Source organism: Gobio gobio (assembly GCF_949357685.1).
Source record: "Gobio gobio genome assembly, chromosome: 19".
Classification (NCBI taxonomy): Eukaryota; Metazoa; Chordata; class Actinopteri; order Cypriniformes; family Gobionidae; genus Gobio; species Gobio gobio.
The window spans coordinates 42,321,883-42,348,640 of NC_137112.1; the positions used below are offsets into that span (position 1 = coordinate 42,321,883).

General features: G+C 40.2%; 1 protein-coding gene and 1 long non-coding RNA gene across 2 annotated transcripts in view; one reads left to right on the plus strand and one right to left on the minus strand.

Moving 5' to 3' along the window:
* The window catches only part of itpr1b (inositol 1,4,5-trisphosphate receptor, type 1b), a 226,924-nt gene that overhangs the window by 66,960 nt on the left and 133,206 nt on the right, over nt 1–26,758 (minus strand). The window contains exon 44 of the mRNA XM_079844798.1: nt 24,589–24,776. Coding sequence (XP_079700924.1) covers nt 24,589–24,776 — 188 coding nt within the window. The remainder of the gene's footprint in view (nt 1–24,588; nt 24,777–26,758) is intronic.
* LOC307143327 lies at nt 1,127–5,527 on the plus strand. The gene is made up of 3 exons (XR_013818593.1): nt 1,127–1,221; nt 2,916–3,769; nt 4,016–5,527. It is a non-coding gene; the product is annotated as an uncharacterized lncRNA (long non-coding RNA).

The window sequence follows — 26,758 nt, forward strand, 5'->3', positions numbered from 1 at the left end:
ATCAAATAAAATAGTTTTTTAACAGCTCCAACAGATCCACAATTATCTGAATAACTGCACACAAAATCCCAGAATGGTTCTCATTCAGAACATGAGATGCTGCAGTGAATAGTCTGTCTCTGTCTGTCACTGTTCTCCGGGGAAAATGGCATTTGGGGGGTAAAATATGTGTTGTTGTTTTTTTCAAATTCGCATTCCTGGGTCTAAATTTCACATAATTGGGGTCGCTTCAACCCGTGGACATGGAAAAACATCCCTCGGGAAAACCGCGGACTTGGCAACACTGCTTGGGGCAGATAAATACCTGCGTGCAATCCGCCCAAACAATGGAAAGCGGCCTTCATTCGCGCGCCAGTGGTCAAGGTGATTGTCGCTTCTGGCAATGGGTAGTTCAGCTGATACGTCTCTATTTGTTCTCATACCGCTGACATGCTTAATCTTTGATAGGCAGACGCGTCGCATGATAATGGCTCGACCGTGAGTGAAACCTAAGCGCTTGCGCGTACGGATGGGAGGGGCGGGTGATATTCATTTTCGGTTTACGTTTTCGGCTGTTTTTTTTTTTTATTTCGGCCCGAAACTGATAATGCCATTTTCGGCCGAACATTTTCGGCGGCCGAAATTTCGGTGCACCCCTAGTAAAATCTTTAATGATTTTTATAAAGAAAACGTAAGAATAATTGTAATATTGTTAGTAATACTTCCGGACATGGGCGTCGGAAGCAAAAAAAATGTGGGTAGGTCCTCTCAGAAAAATTGTACTGGAGTAGATGTAATTTACATTAAGTACAAAATTACGGAAATCACGGTGTCATTGAGAGCGGCAGTAGTGTAGGGGTAAGACGCATGATATCAAGTTTTGACACAAATCGACCCTAGGTTCGAATCCGCCTTTTGCCGAACTCACTCTACTCCCTTTTCCCATTCACATATCAGATCGGAAAGGCATTTATTTTCAATATAAATGAAGAAAATATTATAAAAGTGGAAATAAAGTGTTTTAACGTGTTTAATAAGTGTTTGTTTGTTAGGGGTAGGTAAACAGACATGTGCTGAATTAGAGACGATAAAAGTGAGTGGGTCCAATATCATTGATCGTAAAAAGTGGGTGGGTCTTGTCCCACCCACATACAATGGCTCCGACGCCCATGCTTCAGGATCAACACTTACTGGATTAAAGCAACTTGGGTTTACTTGATCATCCATACATCATTTCAAAATGTGAGTATTAAATGTGATGCATCAGGCTTTTGAGGATTTTTTGTTGTTGTTCATCTCTATCATTGTATGGCATAGAATTATATGTACAGAGCTTTGAACATAAAGCTTTTAACTATCTTACTACGACATTATTGGGAGATATGACAACTGATATTTATATGCATTGTATGCAAGTAGTCTGCTATACTGTTATAGTGATCTCACTAATTTACATTACAAGCTTACAGGAAGGCATCTTGCTTTTGGCCATATAAATATCAGTTACTGCATCTTTTTGCTCAGTTTGGGCCCCTGAATAAAATTAAGATTTTTTTTTCATACTCAAGTATGAGCTCCATTTTCTCAGCATGACTCAATAAAAAAACACTTTTTAAAAATATATATTTTGTCTAAAGGTTTAATAAACTGTTCAGTTTTAACTACTAAAAAAGAAAAAACGTCACAGATTCAACATGTCAGGCTTCACAGATTTTAAAATAGCTGGATGTATACACTATAATACAGCTATAATATGCCAGAGGTCAGCTTTAGACGCAAGTGCTGCACTCTCTCACACACACCTGTTGTGCTTCATTACGCTTGTGTGTGTCTGGTTGTGTCTTGTGGGCTGTTTGGAGTTTATGGTAAACAGGGAGGGCCGTGGGCAAAAACAGAGCTATGCAGACGACTAAGTGCACAGGTCATCTCCAAGGACGATTCTGACCGTGACAAAGTCTGAAAAAGCGTGTAAATATTTATAGGTCATGGAATTAACAAACATATTAGCACCTCCCACTTACACACACACCCACACACACACTCACACATTGAGTGCTTGTTTCGGGCTGAGTTATGTAGGTCATAAGTTAATGTTTAACCGAGATGCGTGCACTTGAGTGGCAGGCAACAGGTGAGGGGTGTGACCTGAAACCTCAGGAGGAGTCCTCGCGTTTGAGTTTGTATCCCGCTCCACCTGACGCCATTTTTCCAATATTACATAACAGGCCTGACTATAGAAAGAGCCGAGGTTTTGGGCTCAAAAAGAGTCATATTGCTATTCTTTAGCATCTCCTGTAAACATCAATGAGAAGATTGAAATGGAGACATGTGAGAAGCTGACTAGATGATGACAGCCGGAATTTAAAAAAAGAATCCGATAACATGGTGAAAACAAAAGCCCTGACCTCTGGATCTCAATCTGAAGCCCAGTTGCTAAAGCTCAGGAATGGAGACCCTTATTTCCCCTCCCAGGTGCCGTAATACACATTTCTATTTATACTTTCTTCAGGAAATCGCTGAGCCTTATGTGCATGCGTACGTGGCAGCTGGAAATAACATGGCACATCCCTCAAATTCAAATTAATGTGTCACTTTCTCTTTTTAAAGGAGACTAACATGCAACACATGCTAAAGGCATTTGAGAAGGCTTAAAGGGACAGTCCACCCAAAAAGAATTAAAAACCTGTCGTTTACTCACAAAAGATGATATTTTGAAGAACATTTCAAATGTTTTTGCCCATTCGAGTCAAAGGGGTCCAAAAAAACACACACAAAAGATGGATTTTTGGGTGAACTTTTCAGCGCTAATTTGGGATTATTGATACACTATTATAGTATATATTAATATTTAGATTTTTTTTTTTACATTTTAGTTTAGATTTGTGATTTTACTACAGTAGCTTATGTGTTTTTGTGATTTTATTATTTCTTTACAGATCAGGCATAACATTATGACCTAATAATGTGTTGGTCCACCTTTTGCTGCCAAAACAGCCCTGACCCGTTGAGGCATGGACTCCACTAGACCCCTGATGGTGTGCTGTAATATCTGGCACCAAGATCTTAGCCACGGATCCTTTAAGTCCTATAAGTTGCGAGGTGGGGTCTCCATGGATCGAACTTGTTTGTTTCTCTCTATCAGAACCAGCATTAAAGGCGGGGTATAATGCTATTTCATGCATTCTGAGTTTTTTTTACATTGTTAAAGACTTGGATTCCCATGCTAAACATGGCCAAAGTTTAAAAAAATAAGTTGGACGTTTGATAGAGTATTTCTGTGCCAAAAATAATCCTTCCGGTTTCTCAAAAGTTTCGGAAAGGTTTTTTTTTTTCGAGTATGGGCCTATGTGACGTCAACAAGGGCAGAATTTCCTTGTATGGGCACTTCTCCCGGAAGGGCACGTGCACACACGTGGACCAAAGCGAGAGCGCAAACGCACGCCCATTAACGCGCTTTGCTCGGCTTTAGGGAAGTCGTCGGCTGCGCTGCACAGGTCACAAGACTTCACGAAATCAATAATGTCACCAAGGAAGTGTGTTTTTGGTTGTCAGGTTGACAACCCTGTTCAGTTTCCCAAAGAACCCAGCGTTAAGGGGACAGTGGATGGAGTTTGTTTTTCCGGAGCAGCAACGGAGTTGCGCAAGTGTTTTTGTTTGTTCCCTGCATTCCAGCGATGATTGTTTTATAAACAAGGCCCAGTTCAACTCCGGATTTGCAGTTCGTCTAATGCTGAAAGATGGAGCGGTCCCAGCGATAAAAGTTCACGGTCATACATTGGAACCGCAGGTGGTGAGTAAAACTACTTCAAATGTCTGTGTGTTGTTGGCTATCGGCGCAAGTGCACATCAAGTAAACAACAGGAATGTATATTTAATTTATCAATGGAGCATGCGATGTATGGTGTGTGTTTAAATGTATTTGTTTAGCTGACCACTATAGGTGTCTGTTTGTTTATTGTAAAACCACTGCAAATAACAATACACAAAGAGTGGGAAAATATGTTGAACTAAATGAATTATTTAATATTAAACCTAGGGGCCGGGCCGTCGGACCACACAGGCCAGCCTTCGCTCCCCACGTGAATCAATGACCCTTGGCCGCCCATGACCCTGTCACCGGTTCACCACTGTCCCTTCCTTGGACCCCTTTTGATAGAGACTGACCACTGCAGACCAGGAACACCCCACAAGAGCTGCAGTTTTGGAGATGCTCTGACCCAGTCGTCTAGCCATCACAATTTGCCCCTTGTCAAAATTGCTCAAATCCTTACGCTTGTCCATTTTTCCTGCTTCTAACACATCAACTTTGAGGACAAAATGTTCAGTTGCTTCCTAATATATCCCACCCACTAACAGGTGCCGTGTTATTCACTTTCATGCCGTGTTATTCACTTTCCTTTTAATACTGTACTTCAACTTCAACTATTTTAGATAGTTTTAGTTAACAATAACAGCACTGGAACTTATCCCTTTAATATGCGGGTCTCTGGAATACTTGATTCTGATTGGTCAATTGCAACATTACATGGTCAAATATCTAGCATAATGACAGGTAAGCTGTGATCTTCGTCCTCTGTGACATTTCTCATATCATTCTGTCTCTTTCTTCTCATGTAATATAATAATTTCTACTCTAAGCCACAGCACTGTGGTTTCACTCTCAAAAGCTACCCAAGAATATGAAATGTTCACCAAAAAGGTATCCTATAATTACATAAAAAAATCCCAATAGCAAATTCATGGCAGCCTTATGTTTGTTTTCCACTCTCTTGAGCAACCTTTGACATGCTGCATAAAAATGTATTATTAATGACTGTCTATTTATAAATGGACTTTGGAAGTATCTACATGATCTTCTAGAATGTATTATAGGAGTATTTTACATCCTTGTGTCACAGAGGAATGTATTCTCCAACGTCATAGAGCGGAGATTGAGTGTGTGTGTGTGTGTGTGTGAGAATTACTGGCTAAGCGTCTTAGGCTTTCTGCCCACTTGCTGCAGAGCGAGTGGGCGACAGCTTCCGTCACGGGTCATCCAGAACCTGGCTGTTCTCACACACTCTGCTTTTGCACTGTACTCTCGCTGTCTCTCGCTCCCTCCTACTCCTACTTGAGCATTGCTCACCACAGATGAAGTCCCGTCTGCCCTTCCGACTTCTGTCTGGCCTGGAGGTTTTACATTATATAGCCAGAAGAATACAGGCCTTATTTGAGTGAGGGCCAATGGATTCAGACTTCTGGGTGGATATTTCCACCTCCCTAATTATTTCTATTCGGTTCACTGTGGGACACTTCAAGTGTGTGTAACTGGAGCTCATGTATCCTGTGACCTCATCACTTTTCGAAGGCAACCAGTGACTTTTAGATTACTCTGGTGGGCGGTTTAGGAAAGGCAATAATAAACACAGACTTGAGGCCTAGGCATGCCAAGTGCAAATTTTGAGATTTTAAAAGGGGTGTATGATTTTGCACAATTTGCCAAAATGATGCTAAGGTGTTGAGGGTGATCGCCATGGCATAGAATAAAAATACCATACAGCAATAAGCCACTTTTATGGAGGCCTGGTCAATTTTCTTTTTAACGATCAGATTAAACCTTTTTTGGAAAATCAAATTAAATCGAAATGTATTTATAAAGCACTATAAAAACATCACAGTATACCAACGTCTGTATAGTTACAAAAGGATAAATGATTATATAAAGAATACAATTAAATAAATATATTAATAAAAATGTTTTAAAATGATGTATTATATTTTCAAACATAGTGGTAAATATAAAACAGTGATGCTACCTTGCACAAATACATCTAAAAAAAAGTTTTGGGTTGGTTTCAGAGCAAAAAAATTTTTTTTATTAATATAGATTCTAGACTAGTTAGACTTCAATTATCTGATCAAAAATACAGCAATAACAGTAATATTCTGAAATAGTATTGACATTTAAAATCACGTTTTCTATTTTAATATATTTTAAAATGTAATGAGCATTACAGTGATATATATTTTAAGAATTATTTAATGAATTTTCTGTAATAATAAGGGGTGTGACGAGACACTTATCTCACGAGACGAGACACAAGATTTTTACACAGTATATTTAAAAACTCCTCAATGATGAAATACATGACCAAAAAAATTGTTTGCAGGTGCATTTGAAATGTTTTAACTCATTATCTTGTAATGAATGTCATATCAGTTCTACTTTCTGAGTATGAATTATCATAACAATACTCAAGCACTGTAAAAGGTTTTGCCACAAACTCAACTGACTTGACTTCTTTCCCGTATGATTGTCTCTTCAGAACTTAGAACTGCACATGATTTATGAGCTTCTACAACTTTTGACCTTTTAACTGAACTCCTTCCCGCAAATTGATCATAGATCAAGTGCAAACAATAAGTGCAACCATAATCAAAGTTCTCAATATTCAAAGTGCAAATAGAGACCAATTTTTTCTTCAAGCATGATACAGAGCTAAGAGATGGTTAACTACACAGATAGCTTTCATATTAAGAGATATTCACACTCCTCAGGGAGCCGCTTTCAAACAGCAGTAACTTATTGAAATCGCGTTTGAATGTGCGCTCACGTTTACTTTCACTTTCAATTTCGCAATCGTGTGTACTCTGTGAATAAGGAGCGGTGGGGCTGAACACATTTGTCTGACGCTTCTGTTGCGCAACGAATCCTTCGCCGTGGTCCAGTCGGTCTTCTCATCCAGCGATCAGTGGTCAGTGCTGCGCACTATGTACAACTCAAAACAGCTTGTGCTGGATGAGCTGATGGAATTAAATTGTTTTTATTTCTATAAAAAGCGAAACGACAGTCGAGGCGTAATGTAAACATAGCGGTGACATATTCTATCCTAATTTCACCCTCACACTCCGTCATGACCAGGGGCCTCATTTATAAAACTTTGCGTAGGATTTGCGTCAGAAGTGGCATACGGATGAAACAGGACGTGCGTACGCACAGAAATATTTGGATTTATAACACCGTGCGCACGCACATCCTACGCAGTTTTCCCTTAATAAATCACAATCAATTCTAAATGTAGCGCAGCTTTTGTGGCTTCATGTCACGCCCATAGTTGCCCATAAATAGTCCGTGAAACGCCCACAAGTTAATATTCATCGATTGCGAAATCATGGCAAATACAGAGAGGAAATCAAAAAAATGTAACTTCACTCAATGTGAAGTAGAAATTATCGTTGGCAAGGTGGAAAAGAGGAGAAAAATATTTTTTGGAGGCCAAAAAGGCACCTGAGGTGCAAAAGGTTGCAGACGCCGTAAATGCTGTAGCCTCACAACCTCGGACCGTGGCCGAAAAAAAAAAGAACTGGTCGGACATCAAAGTCGAGGCAAAAAAGCGTCTAGCGCTCCATCGCCAGAGTGTGTCTGCCACGGGTGGGGGAAGGGGACACCGGAGCGGCAATTATTGGGGAATCCCTATTAATCCCTATCCCTATTATCTACGTGGAAATGGGAAATAGTTCAGTGCAAATGTAATTTCTTGCAGCTTTCTGAATGGTTGAGACATACGTCATATGTTATTTTATCGAAAATGAAACGAACTAAAGGCATTTGCATGAATACCAAAATTCCGTAGCTGATGAAGAAATTTTTACTATGAAAACAACTTTCCCCAGTGGACAATTAATACATCTATCTATCTATTTATCTATTTATCTATATATCTCCCTAATTATCTATCTATCTGTCTATCTAATTGCATCTACATCTGCTCCGCCAGACGGACACATTGACGAGAATATCAGTTTTGTACATTATTTCGTTCTGTTTACCATATTATTTATGAGGATGAATTGCATAACATGCCAATATTGTTGCAGAACATATTTCACTTTTCTTTTTTTTTTGCATTTCTGTTGTAATTTTCGTTTGATTTTGTTTGTTTTACACTGCAGATCGATCAAACAGGTGTTCGTGTAGGCTGTTAATTGTAATACTTGCTTTGTGAAGTCTTCAAGTTATTTATGAGAGGCAGTATTGCCATTTCTTTTACACAACGGTCTACAGTTTCACACACTTTCACGAGTTTCTTCCATCTGCCGACGGTGTCGCCATTTCTCATTTCACCCGTTTTTGTGCGTACGCCTGGGTCAGAGCTTGCGTGAAGTACCGCACATTTTCCCGTCAAGTTTGCTTTTTATAAATACCAATTACTGCGTAGAGAGTGGCGTACGCCTTCTTTTGTGCGTACGCAACGTTTATAAATGAGGCCCCTGGTCATGACAATATGACGTGAGAACGCTTTTCACCTCGACGAGAAATGTCATATTTTAGTCTCGCGAGATCTCGTGGCATGAGATCACACCCCTTGTGATCTCCACTCTCGTCACACCCCTTGTAATAATGTAAAATTCTCTTCTGTCACTTTTGATCAATTTAATGTATCTGTTCTGAATACAAGTATTAAAGGGATAGTTCAACCAAAAATGAAAATTCTGTCATCATTTATTCACCCTCAAGTTGTTCCAAACCTGTCTGAGTTTCTTTGTTCTGCTGAACACAAAATAAGAAATTTTGAAGAATGTTTGTAACAAAGCAGATAGAGCAACCATTGACTACCATAATATTTTTCCCTACTATGGTAGTCAATGGTTGCTCTATCTGCTTGGTTACAAACATTCTTCTAAATATCTTGTGTTCAGCAGAACAAACAAACTCAAACAGCTTTGGAACAACTTGAGGGTGAGTAAATGAAGACAGAATTTTAAATTTTGGGTGAACTATCCCTTTCATTTCTTTCTTCCAAAAAATATATATATTTGTGTATATCTACAAATGTATCATTTATACTGAACAAGAACAAACTGAAATGTCTTTTTGACAGCGGCTCAACAAGATATCACCCTAACAAATGAGTGGAAAAACTATTTGCACTTGAGTCACGTCATCTCGACAAGCCTTTCCAAAATAGCAAGTTTTTTTCACTGCAGAAACAAAAAGGCAAGGCCTAAATGGGCCGAGATGAACCTCGTTGCACAGGTCAAGTTGGGCACAGTGACTAAATTCCGTGGCAATGCCCATGTAAAAGAAGCCTTGCACAATATTGTTGATTGGGAAAGTCCCTTGTTCCTACTGTATTGTTTGAGCTGGTCCATATTAGGCATGTGGTAAAGCCATGGGCAAGTGCGCACACATATATAGATATGCACTTCCACACAGAGCTGGAAGTTGGGGAGGGCTAGGCAGCATGTGGTTGTGCCCTGTCCCACTTCTCTTTGTGTTCACCAACACACTTCCCCTCAGATGGCACACACCTCACACTCCCTGCCTGCTTTGCTCAGCTCTGCCTTAAACTTTTGCATAATCTCTCCGCTTCCTTATTATTCAGGCCATTACCTCTCTCAATCTCCTCATCTTCTATCCCTTTTTTTCCCTTTCCCTGGTAACAGTGTGTGTTATCCTGACGACCAACCCAGAATACCTCTGTAAACAAACAAATCGTGGAGGGGAATTGGCTTGTGTTGTTGTGCAGCTTCCAAACAAATGCCTCTCTGTGCACGAACCAGGCCAGCGGCTCCATATTATGCAAGTCAAAGTAATGCGATTCATCCTCTGATATGTTTCAGATTCGCGCAGCACCACAAAAGACCACTTGTATATGCTCTACTGAGGAAGGAAAAACAAAAAGTTGGTGTCTCTTCCACAACATTTGAGGTCGGGAAGTTCAGTGTGGACTTGATCCGTTGTGGAGCAACTATTCTCGAACCTGAGCAGTTCGGACCAATGAAATTGTCAGGGCGGGCTTTATACGATGATGGACAGGTGATCAACAGTAACATAATCCTCCACGTCACCAAAAAGCGCTTGGGTTGAATTTGTTTACAACAAAGATGGCTGCCGCTGGAGAATCGAGATGTGTAGATTCCACCATCGCGTCTGTTATAGAAGATATCGACAGCGCATTCTACTACGTCCAGCGTGCCTGCAGTTGAGTTCTGTTGACAACTATGTGTCGCTCAACATACGTCACTCCGTTGCTCTGATTGGTTGTAGGTCTATCCAATTGAGTGCAGAGGAATTTTCTTTCCTGGTTCGGTTGAAACACGCCCCATAATCACAGCCCAATGGAGCAGTATCAGACTCATATTCTGACTAGATTCTGAGTATGACGACGTCAGGCTATGTTGTCCGACCAATAGAGTGGTGCAGGAATGATATCAAAACTCGGAAGACTAATTCGCCAGCGGATCCCTCGATTGGTTTTCAAAGAGTTTTCAGATTATGAGTAAAACAAGGTCTGTGATAAACATAAGTTCACTCTAAAAAAAAAAAAAAGGTTCTATATGGCACCAAAAATGGTTCTTGGCTCGTAATCATAGGGAAACCTTTTTTAGTGCTTCAGGACCGACTTTGGACACCCCTGCCCTATACATGATTACGAGCCAAGAACCAGTTTTGGTGCCATATAGAACCTTTTTTTTTTTAGAGTGTTGACTATACTTGTTCTACAACGTAAATTACACAAACTCACATACCAAACATTCTAGTTACTTATTAGAAACATCCGTTTTCTTAAATAAACTTCTTAAAAACAGCTTTGAAATTCGTGTTTTTGATATGGGTGTCTAATTTACATTGCAGAACAAAACTTCCAAGAAATGTCAGCTTATGTTTACCGCAGACCTTATTTTACTCATAAATTTAAAAAAAAAACCCATAGGAAAATCACAAGGAAACCGCTGGCAAACCACTGCAGCACTCTATCCCAATAGGAATTTGAGCAATTGGGACAATCGAGTCAGGACAAAAAGTTCTGAGATTCCGGCTATGTTCAAGATGGTCATGTGAATTCGTTGTGCTGACTAACAGAAAGCTGCTCGGTTTGAAGGATTTGAAGGACTACCGTGTGAGTAGTACGATATTGACAATGGACCCTTTTTTGAACTTTAAAATTTCTCTAATGTGACCGCACAACCCCTACGTTCTACTCCGAGTGGGATTCAAACCAGCATTCACGCCATTAGAGGTGGGCGTGCTAACAAAGATGCTAAAGAACGTTTCACTTCTCCTTCTATACCAGGTGACTCAGTACAGTCATCCAATCACATGGACATACTGACTCAACTAACCTACAAAGAGCCTCGAGATATGATCTAGCAAACCTCCAATCATTTGCCATGTCTACATTTTTATCAAAAAGCTTTAGGGGGAAAAAAAAATCCCTAGATCTAAAAAAAAATCATGAAAACATGTCTGGGCCACATTTGACCATAAAATCAAAAGATTAAATTTTCCCTATTTGAGTAACCCTACATTTTTATTTGTATTATTTTAATTCAATTATAATTTTGCATTGATTTATTTTGCACAAACTTATTTTTAATAAAAAATACCCCTTTTAATTTAATGTGTTTTATTATTTAAATTAGCATAATTTAAATGCAGTACAATAGATTTTTAATTCCCGATTTTCAGAGACTTTTATAATATAATATAATATAATTAATATAATATAATATATATAATATATTTTATAATATAATATTGTTGTTCAACAACGTAAATTACACACACACTCACACAACAAATATTCCTTTAGTTATTAAAAAACATATATATATATATATATATATATATATATATATTTTTTTTTTAAACATGACAGCTTCGAAATCTGTGTTTTCGATATGGGTGTGTGCAAATTACATTGTAGAACAAAACGTCCACGTATCGTCAACTTATGTTTACCACAGACCTTATTTTACTCTAATTTTACCTTAAATTGAAAAAGCCCATTATAAAATCCATAGGAAAATCTCAAGGGAACCGCTGGCGAATTAGTCTTCCGAGTTTTGGACGTCACAACTGCAGCAACTCTATCCCAATAGGAATTTGAGGGATCGGGAGAGTCGCGTGAGGATGCCACGCAGATTGCGCTTATGTTCAAGATGGTCATGCGAAATTTGTCACGCGGGCAGACAGAAAGCTGCTTGGTTTGAAAATGACTTCAGTGTAAGTAGTGCTTCATACATCGCTACACTGTTGACAATGGACCCTTTTTTGCACATGAAATTTAGCTAATGTGACAGAGTAACCCCTCCGTTCTACTCCCACCGATCCGAGTGGGATTTGAACCAGAGTTTCCAGCATTAGAGGCGGACACACTAACGAAGACGCTAAAGACCGTAGTCGAGTTGCTAAAGACTCTTGAGGCAGAGTGAGGTCTATTTGCACAGCTCTTACTAGCTGGCCTCCATTACACTCACTCATCCAGTTCTACTTAAAGGGGTGATGAACTGAGAAATCAACTTTCCCTTGAGCTTTTGATATATAAAAGGTCATGGTAATATAAGAATATCCTGTAAGTTTCAGAGCTGAAAACTTCCTTGTTAGTCAAAGAAAAGCTTTTATTGACACCAGGCCCAGCAAACGAGAGCTCTCAGAATGTGCGGATCTCTTACGTAATAGGACCTAGACGCCGCCTCTACAGATAAATATGCTTCTGTAGCTCCGCCCACTGACTCGTGAGCTAAGGATCGTCCCTGCATAAGCTTCCTTCTGAACACACACTTATGTGAGTAGGCTAAAACATGTTTTTTTTTATTTGTGTTAGTTTTGCATAACATTACAGATCGTTTGAAATCTATTGATTACGGGACTTGACAGTGATCGGACTTGTAACGTTATGGGACAGGCGCGAGTGTGTGTGTGTGTGTGTCTCCGCGTCTGCGCAAGTGTGTGTGTGTGTGTGTGTGTGTGTGTGTGTGTGTGTGTGTGTGTGTGTCCGCGCGACGCGAGTGAGTGTGTGTGTGTGTCCGCGAGAGTGTGTGTGATTTAATTGTGTTTGTTTGATATTTTGCGAGTCCTCTGAGCATTTCCCCCAGACGATTCCTGAGACAGACGGTAGCTGAAGCTCATTAAATATGCAAATCTTATCCAATCCTAGCCGTGGGCGTTTACTTCCAAGTGTTTAGTGCGGCACGCCCATCAAATACAAGTGTTTTTCAGAAAGCCTCAAAACCAAGGCAGAAAATAGCCTATTACGTATTCATTATGATGTTTTTGAATATAAAAACCACACAAACGTCATAAGTTGACCTTAGACAACAGTATTAAAAAAAAAAAAAAGCCAGTTCATGACCCCTTTAAACTGCTAACGTCAGTCACCAGTGCACTTCTTGAGACCAGGGGAGTGAGGTTTAATCGAACAGCTCTTACTAGGTGGCCTACGTTACACTCACCCCCGTAAACCTCACCATCCATGTCACAGCTCTTATTAATTGGCCTCCATTACAGGCTTAAAAACACGGTACCAAAATATCTCACGGCACAGTAACCAAAGAACAGTGGCCCGTAACAGTGGCCCGTTTCACTTCTTCTTCTATACCAGGTGACTCAGTACAGTCATCCAATCACATGGCTTCATTTATCAATGTCATTGCGGCGCAACAGTGCTGCACTTACTGACTCAACTAACCTTTAAAGAGCCTCGAGATATGATCTAGCAAACCTCCAATCATTTGCCATGTCTACATTTTCATCAATAATCCTTAGGGGACAAAAGATGATTCTGAAATCATATATATTTAAAATTCTCATCATTATGATATAATATAATATAACCTGTCCTAAAAATAAGTTTCTTATTTATTTAGGTTGTGGGTGTAATTTTGGCCTAGAGATGTGGTAGAATGAAGTGAGTCTAGAGTTTTACAACCTGCAAATGAAGTGTATTTACTGAGAAAGGTGTAGCAGAGAACAGCAGCATCAATCCTCTTAAAAGAAGCTGATTTACAATGATTAAACTCAGTAATTCCCCAGGTTAACACTAGAGAATGTTACCCCGCACACACACACACACACATGTCAAAAGAGCAAGACTACCCCCCTAGTTCTCTCTTTCTTTCATGTGGTTTCTTCACATCCTTCAAAAGACACCCAAATGACTCTGCAAACCGGCTGCAAATGTGTCATGCAGGTTATCCACAAAACCCCTTTAGCGCTGCAAGAATGCTTAACCAGTCTAACCCAATACAATGAGGTTGATGCTGACAAGTCCAACCGGTTTGGAACACGGGAATTAAAGAATCGATGGATGAATCTCATGTCACCTGTTAAGGTGAAGGGCTCTATTTTGGGGCCAATAGCCTATAGATTTTTTTATGCACTGTAAAATTCTTTTTAGAAATGTGTCGTTTTATTTTTATTATTCGAAAATTAAGCACATTTCCACCCTCAATTCTTATTACCATAATGTAAAAAAAAAAAAAGATCACTGTAATGTGAATAAAATAATAGCATATTATGGTTTCTGGAATGTCTTTATGCAGTAATAAATAATAATTGCATCCTACCTAAAGCAGAGCATTGGCTTTGGGATTTGATGTTTTACTTGCATTTGGAAAAGACACAATTTCACAAAAGTTCACATACATTTTCCTATGTCAGGGAATGCCTTATTGTTACATAGCATACGTTCACTTTCCGGCGAATAATGGGCGTTAACGGTAGCTTTTCCAGAACACCTCTCTACATGGATGTCTATTCGCTTTCATTTATTTACTCACTTTATTCTTGTATATGTTCATAAGTGTGTAGGGCTCATGATGTCCAACAGTGGTTTTTAACTAATTTTTAAATCTAATTTTATAAAAATTTTAATATATATATAAAATATATATATTTGATTATTTTCTACCATTTTATTGTTACTATTATTTTTATTTAATGTTCTTAATTATTTTTTTATTTTTAATGATTAATAAACTTTTAATTAATTTCTTCCAGGGAAGTCTATTCTGGGTTAGTTCGGGAGGGAATGAAATTGTAAAAAGCATTGTTACATTATTTCTTGAAAAACAAAAACAAAATCGTATTACAGTATTATGGATGGACGGATGGATGGACGGACAGACAGATGGACAGATGATGGATGGATGGATGGATGTTCCCTCACAAGGATATTATTATGGTAAAGATGTATTGGGGAAATGTGCTAAATTTAAAATAAATACTGTATAGAACAGTATATAATAATATATAAACATGATATTTACTCCATTCATATTAATCAATTGATTGAGATTTGGGAAACTCTCTGATTGGTGGATTTCACATCGGGGTCCCGGCGGGTCACAATACACACAATTCTACCGTTATATTTAGCATTACAACATGACCTGACACAAAAGCACAAAAAAATTGCATTTTAAGTAGTTAACTCCAAAATCATCAGGTATATCAGTGAGAGAGCGACTCACGACACTCAAATAATGTGTTTTGTTTTTGGTTACACTTTATTTTAAGGCGTCATTGTTACAGTGAAATTACATATTTAAAGGGATAGTTCAGCCAAAAACGAAATTTTTATGTTTATCTGCTTACCCCCAGGGCATCCAAGATGTAGGTGTCTTTGTTTCTTCAGTAGAACACAAATGAAGATTTTTAACTCCAACCGTTGCCGTCTGTCAGTCGTATAATGCATGTCAATGGGGATATTTTAGAGTATGAGAGCTATGAGAGTAAAAACACATAGACATCCGAATCCATATTAAACAATGTGGCTCGTGGCGACACATTGATCTCTTAAGACACGAAACCATCGGTTTCTGCGAGAAACCCAACTGTATTTATGTTATTTTTTAACCTCTTAACAGACGAATGTCATCTAGTATTCCCAGCGTCATAACTTCCGACGAATAAGGTCAAAATACTAGCGCGATCAAAGATATATATACGTAGATGCCTCATTCCATCCGTGCAGGCACTAATAAGGAGTCTATGTATATATCTATGATCCCGCCGGTATTTTGACCATATTCGCCGGAAGTGATGGCGTGGGGACGGCTGATGCAGAGCCATATAATTAAAAAAAAAAAAAATTATATGGATATTTTTCTTACACAAACGCATCGATTCGCTTCAGTTATTTGACGGACAGATGATTTTTTTTATGGACTTCAAAAACAGAGCAACTATTACTGCTATTATAATGCATGGATTAGCCAGAACATTTTTAATATAACTCAAGATTTTATTTGTCTGAAAGAAGAATGTCATAGGCTGCGTTCACACTGCAGGGCTTAATGCTCAATTCCGATTTTTTGAAAAAATGCGATTTTTTTGCAAGGCCGTTCACATTTCCAATTAAATGCGACCTTTTGTGATCTCCTGTGTGAACGTGAAATGACCCAGAAGTGACCCGCATGCGCAGAAGAGTACTCAACGGTCAATGACGTCACTTGTTGTTTACGGAAGTAGCCAAATATGGGTGTCAGCATTGGAGTTCGTTTAGCTTTATTAAAGTTATTTTCGCAACGGAGCCAGCACCATTACAACCTTTTCATATTAAGAAGAAAATTAAAAAAGAGGAGGAGAGCAAGGTTTTTGGCCATGGCGTTTTGTGGAGCAGTGGTAGCAACGTCGGTACAGAGAAACGTGTGGGTGCGGAGCCGCAGCCAGGAGTGGTGGGATACTGATGTGAGTGGCTTTACTGATACCGAATTCGTCAGTAACTTCAGAATGACCAGCAACTATTTCTTGTGCATTACCGCCACCACTGGACTGGAGTAAGGAACAGGAGTTACTGACTATTCTGTACTATTTTAAACAAACAAAACTAACAAATAAAACAAAAAATAAAAACAAATAAAGTAGAGTTTATATCCTTTTAAAAAGGCTTTTTATCTTCTCATTCCCGCCTACTTCAACGTACAATGATGACGTTTGTCGCGTATCAACGACGTGCGGGTCGGATACATGTGACCTGGCAGTTCAGACTGAAGACGCATTTCAAAAGATCGGATATGTATCGGATTTGGACCACATACCCAAGTGGCCTGGGTCGCATTTGAAAAGATCGGATCTGTGTCGTTCAGACTGTCATGAAAAGATCAGATACAGGTCGCATAAGGGCAAAAAAATCGGAATTGGGTCGTTTCAGCCTGCAGTGTGAACGCAGCCATATACACCTCGGATGACTTGAGGGTGAGTAAATCATGGGCTAATTTTCCTTTTTGGGTGAACTATCCCTTTAAGTACTGAGTAATATTTAGTAACTACATGTACTATAGGGTTAGGGTAGGATTGGTTGAGGGTTAGTTGCATGTAATTATGCATAATTTACTCTATGGTAAGTACATATAACGTGTAACAAGGACACTGTAAAATAAAGTGTTGCCTGTATTTAGAGTCCGTACGTTTCTCTTCGCGAGACACAACTAACATTTGTGTAATACATTTATTAAGCGCACCATCACACAGAGAAAAAGATAGTAGCCTACTCTTGAACTAACACCAAGTATAATTCATTTTTGAGTAATGTTTAGGTTATCAGTTGCTCTTGGACACAGAGGTGAATTACAAGTTTCTAATAAAAAAACAAAACAATGATTGTTATGACTTTTAACTCTCTGTGTGTCCCTGTTTCTCTCCCTCTCAATCACTTTCCACTCTTTTCGTCTCTCCATTACAAGAACACACAGTGACCCAGTTAGCACAGAAGAGGAGCTGTCAAGACTGTTTTCTGCATTATTCACCACGGGCTTGGCTTATGTAATCCAGTCATGTGAGTGCCTCTACGTGTGCCTGCTGGGAAGCCGGAGAATCATCAAGTAGAATGCCTTTGCTAATAACAGGGCTGATTATGCAATGGGCCTATTTACAAAAGCACCCACGCAAAACACATGCGTGAGCACAGAAACCAGCCCTGCCAGCTCGGGAAATATAATTGCTCTACAATCAGAGCAGCCATCCCTCCTTTGACACTGACTGTCTCCGTCGCCGCGCATCACCCTCCCCGTCCGAGCGCAGCCTGGCGACGAGGATAGCGATTTGCCAGGTTGCCATAGCAACCGCATTGCACCCGCAAAACCCTGGCTGGGTGACTGCAGACAGTGACGTGTGGCCCTGCTCTGCACTCAAGTTGAGCACCCGAGCGCTCGCTTTACCTTACTGTCACAGAATGACATACTACTAAACATGCATTGCAAAAAATATATAAAACGCGTTTTCTGTGAAGTTGCACTATACAAATATACTTAAAGGTGCAGTGTGTTGTATTTATGAGGATCTATTGACAGAAATGCAATATAATATACATAACTATGTATATATTAAGTGGTGTAAGACCTGACATAATGAACTGTTATGTTTTTATTATCTTAGAATGAGCCGTTTCTCTCTACATACAGTGAGGAAAATAAGTATTTGAACCTGCTATTTTGCAAGTTCTCCCTCTTAGAAATCATGGAGGGGTCTGAAATTGTCATCGTAGGTGCATGTCCACTGTGAGAGAAATAATCTAAAAAAAAAAAAACAGAAATCACAATTTATGATTTTTTAACTATTTATTTGTATGATACAGCTGCAAATAAGTATTTGAACACCTGAGAAAATCAATGTTAATATTTGGTACAGTAACCTTTGTTTGCAATTGACAGAGGTCAAACGTTTCCTGTAGTTTTTCACCAGGTTTGCACACACTGCAGGAGGGATTTTGGCCCACTCCTCCACACAGATCTTCTCTAGATCAGTCAGGTTTCTGGCCTGTCGCTGAGAAACATGGAGTTTGAGCTCCCTCCAAAGATTCTCTATTGGGTTTCGGTCTGGAGACTGGCTAGGCCACGCCAGAACCTTGATATGCTTCTTACAGAACCACTCCTTGGTTATCCTGGCTGTGTGCTTCGGTTCATTGTCATGTTGGAAGACCCAGCCTCGACCCATCTTCAATGCTCTAACTGAGGGAAGGAGGTTGTTCCCCAAAATCTCGCAATACATGGCCCCGGTCATCCTCTCCTTAATACAGTGCAGTCGCCCTGTCCCATGTGCAGAAAAACACCCCCAAGGCATGATGCTACCACCCCCATGCTTCACAGTAGGGATGGTGTTCTTGGGATGGTACTCATCATTCTTCTTCCAACAAACACGTTTAGTGGAATTATGACCAAAAAGTTCTATTTTGGTCTCATCTGACCACATGACTTTCTCCCATGACCCCTCTGGATCATCCAAATGGTCATTGGCAAACTTAAGACGGGCCTGGACATGTGCTGGTTTAAGCAGGGGAAACTTCCGTGCCATGCATGATTTCAAACCATAATGTCTTAGTGAATTACCAACAGTAACCTTGGAAACAGTGGTCCCAGCTCTTTTCAGGTCATTGACCAGCTCCTCCCGTGTAGTTCTGGGCTGATTTCTCACCTTTCTTAGGATCATTGAGACCCCACGAGGTGAGATCTTGCATGGAGCCCCAGTCCGGGGGAGATTGACAGTAATGTTCAGCTTCTTCCATTTTCTAATGATTGCTCCAACAGTGGACCTTTTTTCACCAAGCTGCTTGGCAATTTCCCCGTAGCCCTTTCCAGCCTTGTGGAGGTGTACAATTTTGTCTCTAGTGTCTTTGGACAGCTCTTTGGTCTTGGCCATTTTAGTAGTTGGATTCTTACTGATTGTATGGGGTGGACAGGTGTCTATGCAGCTAACGACCTCAAACAGGTGCATCTATGTGCATCTATGTGTATAATAAATGGAGTGGAGGTGGACATTTTAAAGGCAGACTAACAGGTCTTTGAGGGTCAGAATTCTAGCTGATAGACAGGTGTTCAAATACTTATTTGCAGCTGTATAATACAAATAAATAGTTAAAAAATCATATATTGTGATTTCTGGATTTTTATTTTTAGATTATGTCTCTCAAAGGGGACATGTACCTACGATGACAATTTCAGACCCCTCCATGATTTCCAAGTGGGAGAACTTGCAAAATAGCAGTGAAATCGCCATTTTGCGCCGTCATGTTTCTACAGTAGCCCCAAAACGGACAAACTTCTCTACAGAGCGCTAGCTACACCCTGCTGTCTCAGACGACGATATGTTTGTCCTATGATGGTAGCCGTATCTTCTCTATATGCTTTAAAAGGGAGGGGTGAGCGGTGGGCGGTTGCAATTCACAACCTCACCACTAGATGCCGCTAAAATTTACACACTGCATCTTTAGACATTTTGGCACAAAATTGGATTGAAAATGCTAAATCTTTGATTCCAAGCTTATAACTAGACACCACTGAATTAAATATGCAACATCATGCGGCAAATGTAATGAGGTCATGTGACAATGTAGTATGCTACAGTTTGAACATTATTCATAGAATAATGCCTACTTTAGTAATTTTAGCCTACTATTTATGTATTTATACAAAAGTAGACAGTATGGAATGTGTTTTTCATAATATTCAGCAAGTAGAAAACTTTCATTCTATTCTTTAAAATAGCCTTTGTCTCTATGTGTTCCTTCAGTTTCTCTCTCTCTCTCTCCTGGCATCCAATCTCTCTAACGTTTTCTTCAATTTACCCACTGACTCCTCAGTGACCCGAGATATCTGCCCTGCCTGCAGCAGTCTTATTGGTGTTTTCTTATCTCAATTTCCTTGCATGCTCTCCTTCCCTCTTCCTGTTTTGCACCATGGGAGGACGCCCTGCATTTCAAAGAAAAGGACATGGCTTTCCTAGATGAGGTATGCAAAAACTCCCTAACTTGCATCAAAACACAGCAATTCAGATAAAGGTTTTGGATTTGCTTCAGTTCATATGGTAATTAGCCGTATCATGTATAGACCTTATGTAGCTCGTGGTGTTTTGTCTTCCGATTTGTGTTTTCACAACAATAAGGTAAGATCTTACGGATTTATGAATGAATTGCTCGTTTTAAAATCTTCCCGGTCAACTGACATCTGTTATGACATACGCTTCAAACATTACAATCCTTGTTATCGTTAACTCTACAAATAAGTAAATCCACTTCACCAGCAAATTACTCTTTGACAGCAATGCCATAAAAATGTACAGAGCAAAATTGGAAGTTCAAACACACAATTCTAAAGAAGGCATAAGGTTGATTCTGTTGATTCTAATGCTGCGTTCACACCAAACGCGAATTGAGCGTCAGGCGCGAGTGATTTCAATGTTAAGTCAATGGAAAGGCGCGTTGACGCGCGTCTGGAGGTCCCGCGGCGCGGAAGGCGCGTTACGCGCGGCGCGAAGGACGCGAATCCGCTTCATTCGCGCGTCCAGTTCGCGCGAATGGCGCGAATTGGACGCGAATTGAGCGTCTTGCGCGATACGCGCGTTACACGCGAATGGTGCTTTTGTGCATTCACGCGTTTGAAGCGAATTCGCGTCTGACGCCCGAGTTGAAAAATTTGAACTTTGGCGTCAATTCGCGCCGCGTTAACCAATCAGGAGCCTGCTCGCTGCTGTCACGTGGTAAAGTGACGTGTATGAGAAACCCTGCATAAATTAAAAACAGTACTATTGTGTCACAAAATGTAGTTTTAAGACGTTTTCAGGTGGGAATGTAGTTGTTTAAAGCTCAAATCTGTGGTTTATTTATAAAGAGAGCGCCTATTTAAAAAAAAATAATCTTGTGTTTTTGGAGTTGTGAGATCCAGGCGATCACCGGGCAATCACTGCTCATAACCCCGGCGAAGGCAGCCTTTCCTCGGCCAGTCCTTCTGGCGTCTGCCGCTGGCTCTGATGTCCTGTAGTGGTTCGTTTTGTGTAGATCTAACGGCCGAGCTTTGCTCTCATGAATCTATAATTTGTTGTCTGCCAAATCGTTTTGACTGAGGGCAAAGAGAAGTTTAATAACTTTATATTTTAAGGATATTTAAATATACATGTACTGAAGATGATGTAGGAGTTGCCTGGACCACATTTGTGTGGCTATTAATGCTTAATATATATGTTTAATGAAAATGAAAAGAGGCAGAGTGGTGTTTTATGACATATTTCTCCTGGAGTGCCTTGAACGCGCGTCAATTTCGCTTCAAACGCTCGATTTCTACGCGCGTCCAATTCTCTGCTGACGCGCGAATGCATTCAAAATGTACGCGCGTGAAACTAGACGCGGTAGACGCGATTTTGACGCTCAATTCGCGTTTGGTGTGAACGCAGCATAAGGGTGTGATCACACTTCTAGTTCGGTTCGCTTGGTTCGGATAAAAAAACAAAACAAAACAAAAAACAGACCTGGTCCGCTTGGCGTTCACATTGTGATTTTAACACTGAACCTAAAGGCATAGGGAAATGTCCACAATATGATTGGTCGGCTTTTATTAAACTTACCAAACATCCAAAACAATGCTGTGTTCTGAGTTCTCTGACCAGCTGAAGAGCTTATAAAATGTGTAAAAAAAATCTAAACAGCAGGAGGAATCCCTCCATCACACACACAAAGAAGATCTGCTGTGAGGAGACGTGGTTCTGACGCCTGCACCGAACTGTGATGGGCAAACTCACGACTATGACGAGAAAAAACATATGCTTGAGCATTCGGTCCTTTTTAGTCCGCTTGTGACATCACATCCTGTTTTTGGTTCGTTTACATGTCTTTGGTCCGTGTTGCATTTCCATATATCATTCAAACCGCACCAGATTTGGTTTGGAAGCGCCCTGAAAAGATGGGTCTCGGTCCACTTGTTTGGTGTGCACCAGGTTTGAGATGGTAGCGTTCACACTTCTTCAAGTGAACCGCACTAACAGAGCAATCGCACCAGGGTTTGTTTTAGGGTGCTTTAACGCTAGCACTTTTGGTGCGCACCCGGGTTCGATTGACGTCAGAGTTCGGTCCGTTTGGATGATGTGAACTAGGGCTGGGCGATATATCGCATGATATTGTTAGGCGCATCTCACCTGCAAAAAGTAAATCGCCATCACCTGCTTTCAGATGGAGCGGCATTTACTACACAGAGCCGTAGTTCACTGACAAGCTGAGCCATATCGCATTAATATCGCAGGCGATACGTCCGTCATAATTAAGGCGATATGGCTCAGCTTGTCAGTGAACTACGGCTCTGTGTAGTAAATGCCGCTCCATCTGAAAGCAGGTGATGGCGATTTACTACTAATCAAGGAACCGGCTTTACTGACGAGATGCGCCTAACAATATCGTGTGATATATCGCCCAGCCCTAATGTGAACGCGGTCTTCTGAACTCAGGTGCGCACCCGCGAACCGTACCCGAGTCTGCTTGAAAAGGGGGTCTGGGGTACGGTTCATGTGAACTCCGGTACGGTTCGCTGCTGATGTCAACGCAATCATACTAAATCGCGGAAGTGAAACGCTATTAATGACGTATGATTTGATAAAAATGTGTGTTTCACTCATTTTCCTGGTGAGCGTGACTGACGTACTGCAAGCAGAGAGCTGTAGATCTCATTTCTGCTCGTCCTCAGCATTCTTTAGAGCATTTGCAGTACATTCTCGGCAGATAGATGCAAGTACCATTACGTACTGAAGCTTTAGAAACAAAACCAACGGTTCGAAAACAAAAATATAAAATTGAGGGGAGCAACGCTATGCATTTCGCCGCCTTCACGCTCGCTGTCGTTACTAAGCAACCGGGTAAACAGCTGCTGCTTTGATGACGCAAACGAACCCCGGTTCGGACCCAAATAATATAATATGAACACAGTCCAGCGGGGGGCAGGGGGAGGTGGGAGCAACTGAACTCAGGTTCGGTCCAGGCAATCCAACCAAGTGTGAAAGCACCCTTAATTGAACCAAACCTGCCAAGTGTGAACATACCCTAAAACGCATAGTTCCGGTCCTTGATTCTGATTGGTTGAGCCATGTTCTGAGCCGTTGTAAATTACTGTACAACACACACCTGTGACTGCATTACACTTGGCGGAATAATTTTTTTTATTACCAGTATTACATTTTTGTATCTGTGTAATTATTTAATGAAACCTTGCCAGGAATGTAAAATAACAGTTTTTTAAAAAGCAATAAGCCCCATGAAGCCGTGGTTTACAGCTAATTTAGAACAGCTAACTCCGCTCCGCATCGTGCCTAAATTCACTGTAAACCACGGCTTCTTGGGGCTTATTGCTTTATTTTACCACCTGCAGTGGATCAGCGGACTCTACTCTGTCAGTGGCTCACATTGATGTCGCAAACATAGTTTACTATCTGAATGCACTGATCCTGTACGCCTTTTCTGAATCACGGAAATCATTGGGCCCTACACTTTCTTCAAGCACGTTCAATGTGGATGCGCAGGTGGTTGTCGTGGTAATGAACACCACGGCAACCGCTTGTGCGTCCAAGCTGAACTCACATCTCGTATAGTATAAAAAGCATTTTAGGGGGCCCTTGGTTTTCGGGGGCCCCAGGTGGTCGCCTACTTTTGCCTAATGGTTAAGTCCGCCTCTGGGTAACACTAGCTTAGGGTCCAATTTTCACTATGAACTAGTTGCTTATTAGCATGCATATTACTAAATTATTTTCTGTTTATTGGTACTTATAAAGCACATATCAATGTCTTATTCTGACCTATTCTACATCCCTTAATCCAACCCAATAACTAAACATAACAACTACATTACTAATAACTATTAATAAGCAGTAATTAGCAGTTTATTGAGGCAACAGTCGTAGTTAATAGTGAGAATTGGACCGTAAATCTAAATTGTGACCGATATTTTAATTGTACTTAACTGTAGATTAAAGCAGAATATAGAATATTAAAATATGAATTTGAATAACAATTTAAACTTATTATTGTAACATTTTAAAGAATGGACAAGATCAAATGTAAAGAAAGGAACAACACAAATGAAAGCTCATCTCACCTGTATGACAGGGTTTCCTCCCTCCAGCAGAGCGATGGCCAGCAGGATGCTTTCCTGGAAGATTCGGTCACTTGTGGCGTTCATGATGAGGTCAATGACCAGGTCAGACGCACCCTCCCTATCCAGATGACACTGCACTTCCGCCAGGCTTATCTCCCCTCGACCGCCTGCTGAACCCCCACCACAAACTGGAATAAATAAGAAAATCATTCAATTATATATAATTAACAACTGTTCAAAAGTACGATTTTTTTTAAAAAGAAATTACCGCTTTTATTTTGCAAGGACGCATTGGATGTATCAAAAGAGACAGTAAAGACACTTAAAGTTACAAGAGCTTTTAATTTATCGTTTAAACAAGAAACATATAGGGATAGTTCACCCAAAAATGCAATTTTTGTCATCATTTACTCATCCTAAAGTTCAAGTTAAACAAACAATTGATGGTCCCCGTTGATTTCCATAGTATATTTTTCTGTACTATGCAAGTCAATTGGGCCTATATAGGCAGAGCACATTTAGGCCACGCCCACACCGGGGTGGGAGGGGTGGGTTGGAGGACAATCCAACGGCCTCCATTGACTTTGTATTGCGTAAAGCGGCCTCCTTGTCATTTCTGACTAATAACAAAAAATAGAACAATGTCTAAAAGCTGCTATGTGACAGGGTGTACAGCAACACAGAAGTAAGTTTTTATAAGCAGTCGACCAAAAAAACGAGCGTTTAAGGAGACAAAGGTGGATACAGGCAATAAGACGTGAAGCATCAGCAGGACGAATGGGTACATTTTGGTATCATGACACTCAATATGCCTACATGTGCAGTAAACATTTTGTCACTGTTAAGTCAAATATCCAAATGTCAGTTTTATATATTATATTTCCTGTCGCTGATTTCGTCCCCCTCTAGTGGGTGTAGTTCTCAGTCAGTGTAATATAACATGTTGGGCTCTATCTCAATTGCCTTTATCCACTTTTTTGTCCTTAAACCCTCGTTTTTTGGGTCAACAGCTTATAAAAATTGGTTCTGGGTTTTTTAGCTCGTTTACAGTACACCTGGTCACATCAGCTTTAAGACATTGTTCTGTTTTTTGTTATAAGTCCAAAATGACAACGAGTCAAAGTCAATGGAGACGGTTTGATTGGTGGGCGTGGTTTTCAGATTATGACGCGTGTCGCTCTGTCTCTATCGACTGTTTGGCTACCCCTGTATATTCTTCAAAATATCTTTTGTGTTCAGAAGAAGAAAGAAATTCATCCTGGTTTGGAACTTGAACATTAATAATTCTTACCGACCCCAAACTTTTGAACGTTAGTGTTTCTAGAAACAGGGATCTTAGCTTAATCAACGCCTTTACATGACAAATGATATGATAATACTCTGATAGTTCAACTTTTCTTGAGCGTGTAAACATGGTCACTGAAAAAGTATTGTATTAAATACAGTAAATTATAAATATTATAAGGCAGTGTGTCCACCAAAGTGTTTTTAGCCAGCTGAAAATGCCTAGCTGTGAGCGCTTTGGCAGCGCAGTGTTTGTTTTTTAGTTGAGACGCTTTGCTTGCTATTATTTGTAATCTCATTTCACTGATTGTCGATACAATGCTCTGGCTCTTGTTTTAAACCATTTTGTTCCGTTACTTTTGCTTGTCGTTGTCATCTGTTGATGTTGTACAAGCAGAATGTGGCGGTTGGTCGGTGTTGTATTTGTCCCGCCCCTCCTCCACTCTGATTGGATGGCTGGGTGAAAATTGACAGTGATGCGCAAGGTTTTTTTCTCAAAGTTGAACATTCTTCAGCGCTTCGTCACGCTCCTGGCATTTTAAAAAAGTGGCACTCCCATTGAAAACAATTGGAAAAATATGCCAGCCGTGTGAAAAAAACACTTTGGTGGACACACAGCCTAATTATGCCCAAATACAGGTCTACTTCTATAAATTTCCTGCCCTTATTCTGGTTATAAAATTGTAATGTACCAAAATAATAATGGCATTAAATCGTTACTGAACCCGAGCAGGCCGTTTGGATGGGATTTTGCTTAAAATCTAAGAACTCATTGGCAGTGAATAATCAAAATGACGCATATGTGCAGTAGAAATTGACCTTTTTGGTAAGTTAAGGTCAAACTGACCAAATCCACATTTATGGACATTCTATCCTCTGGTTTCAG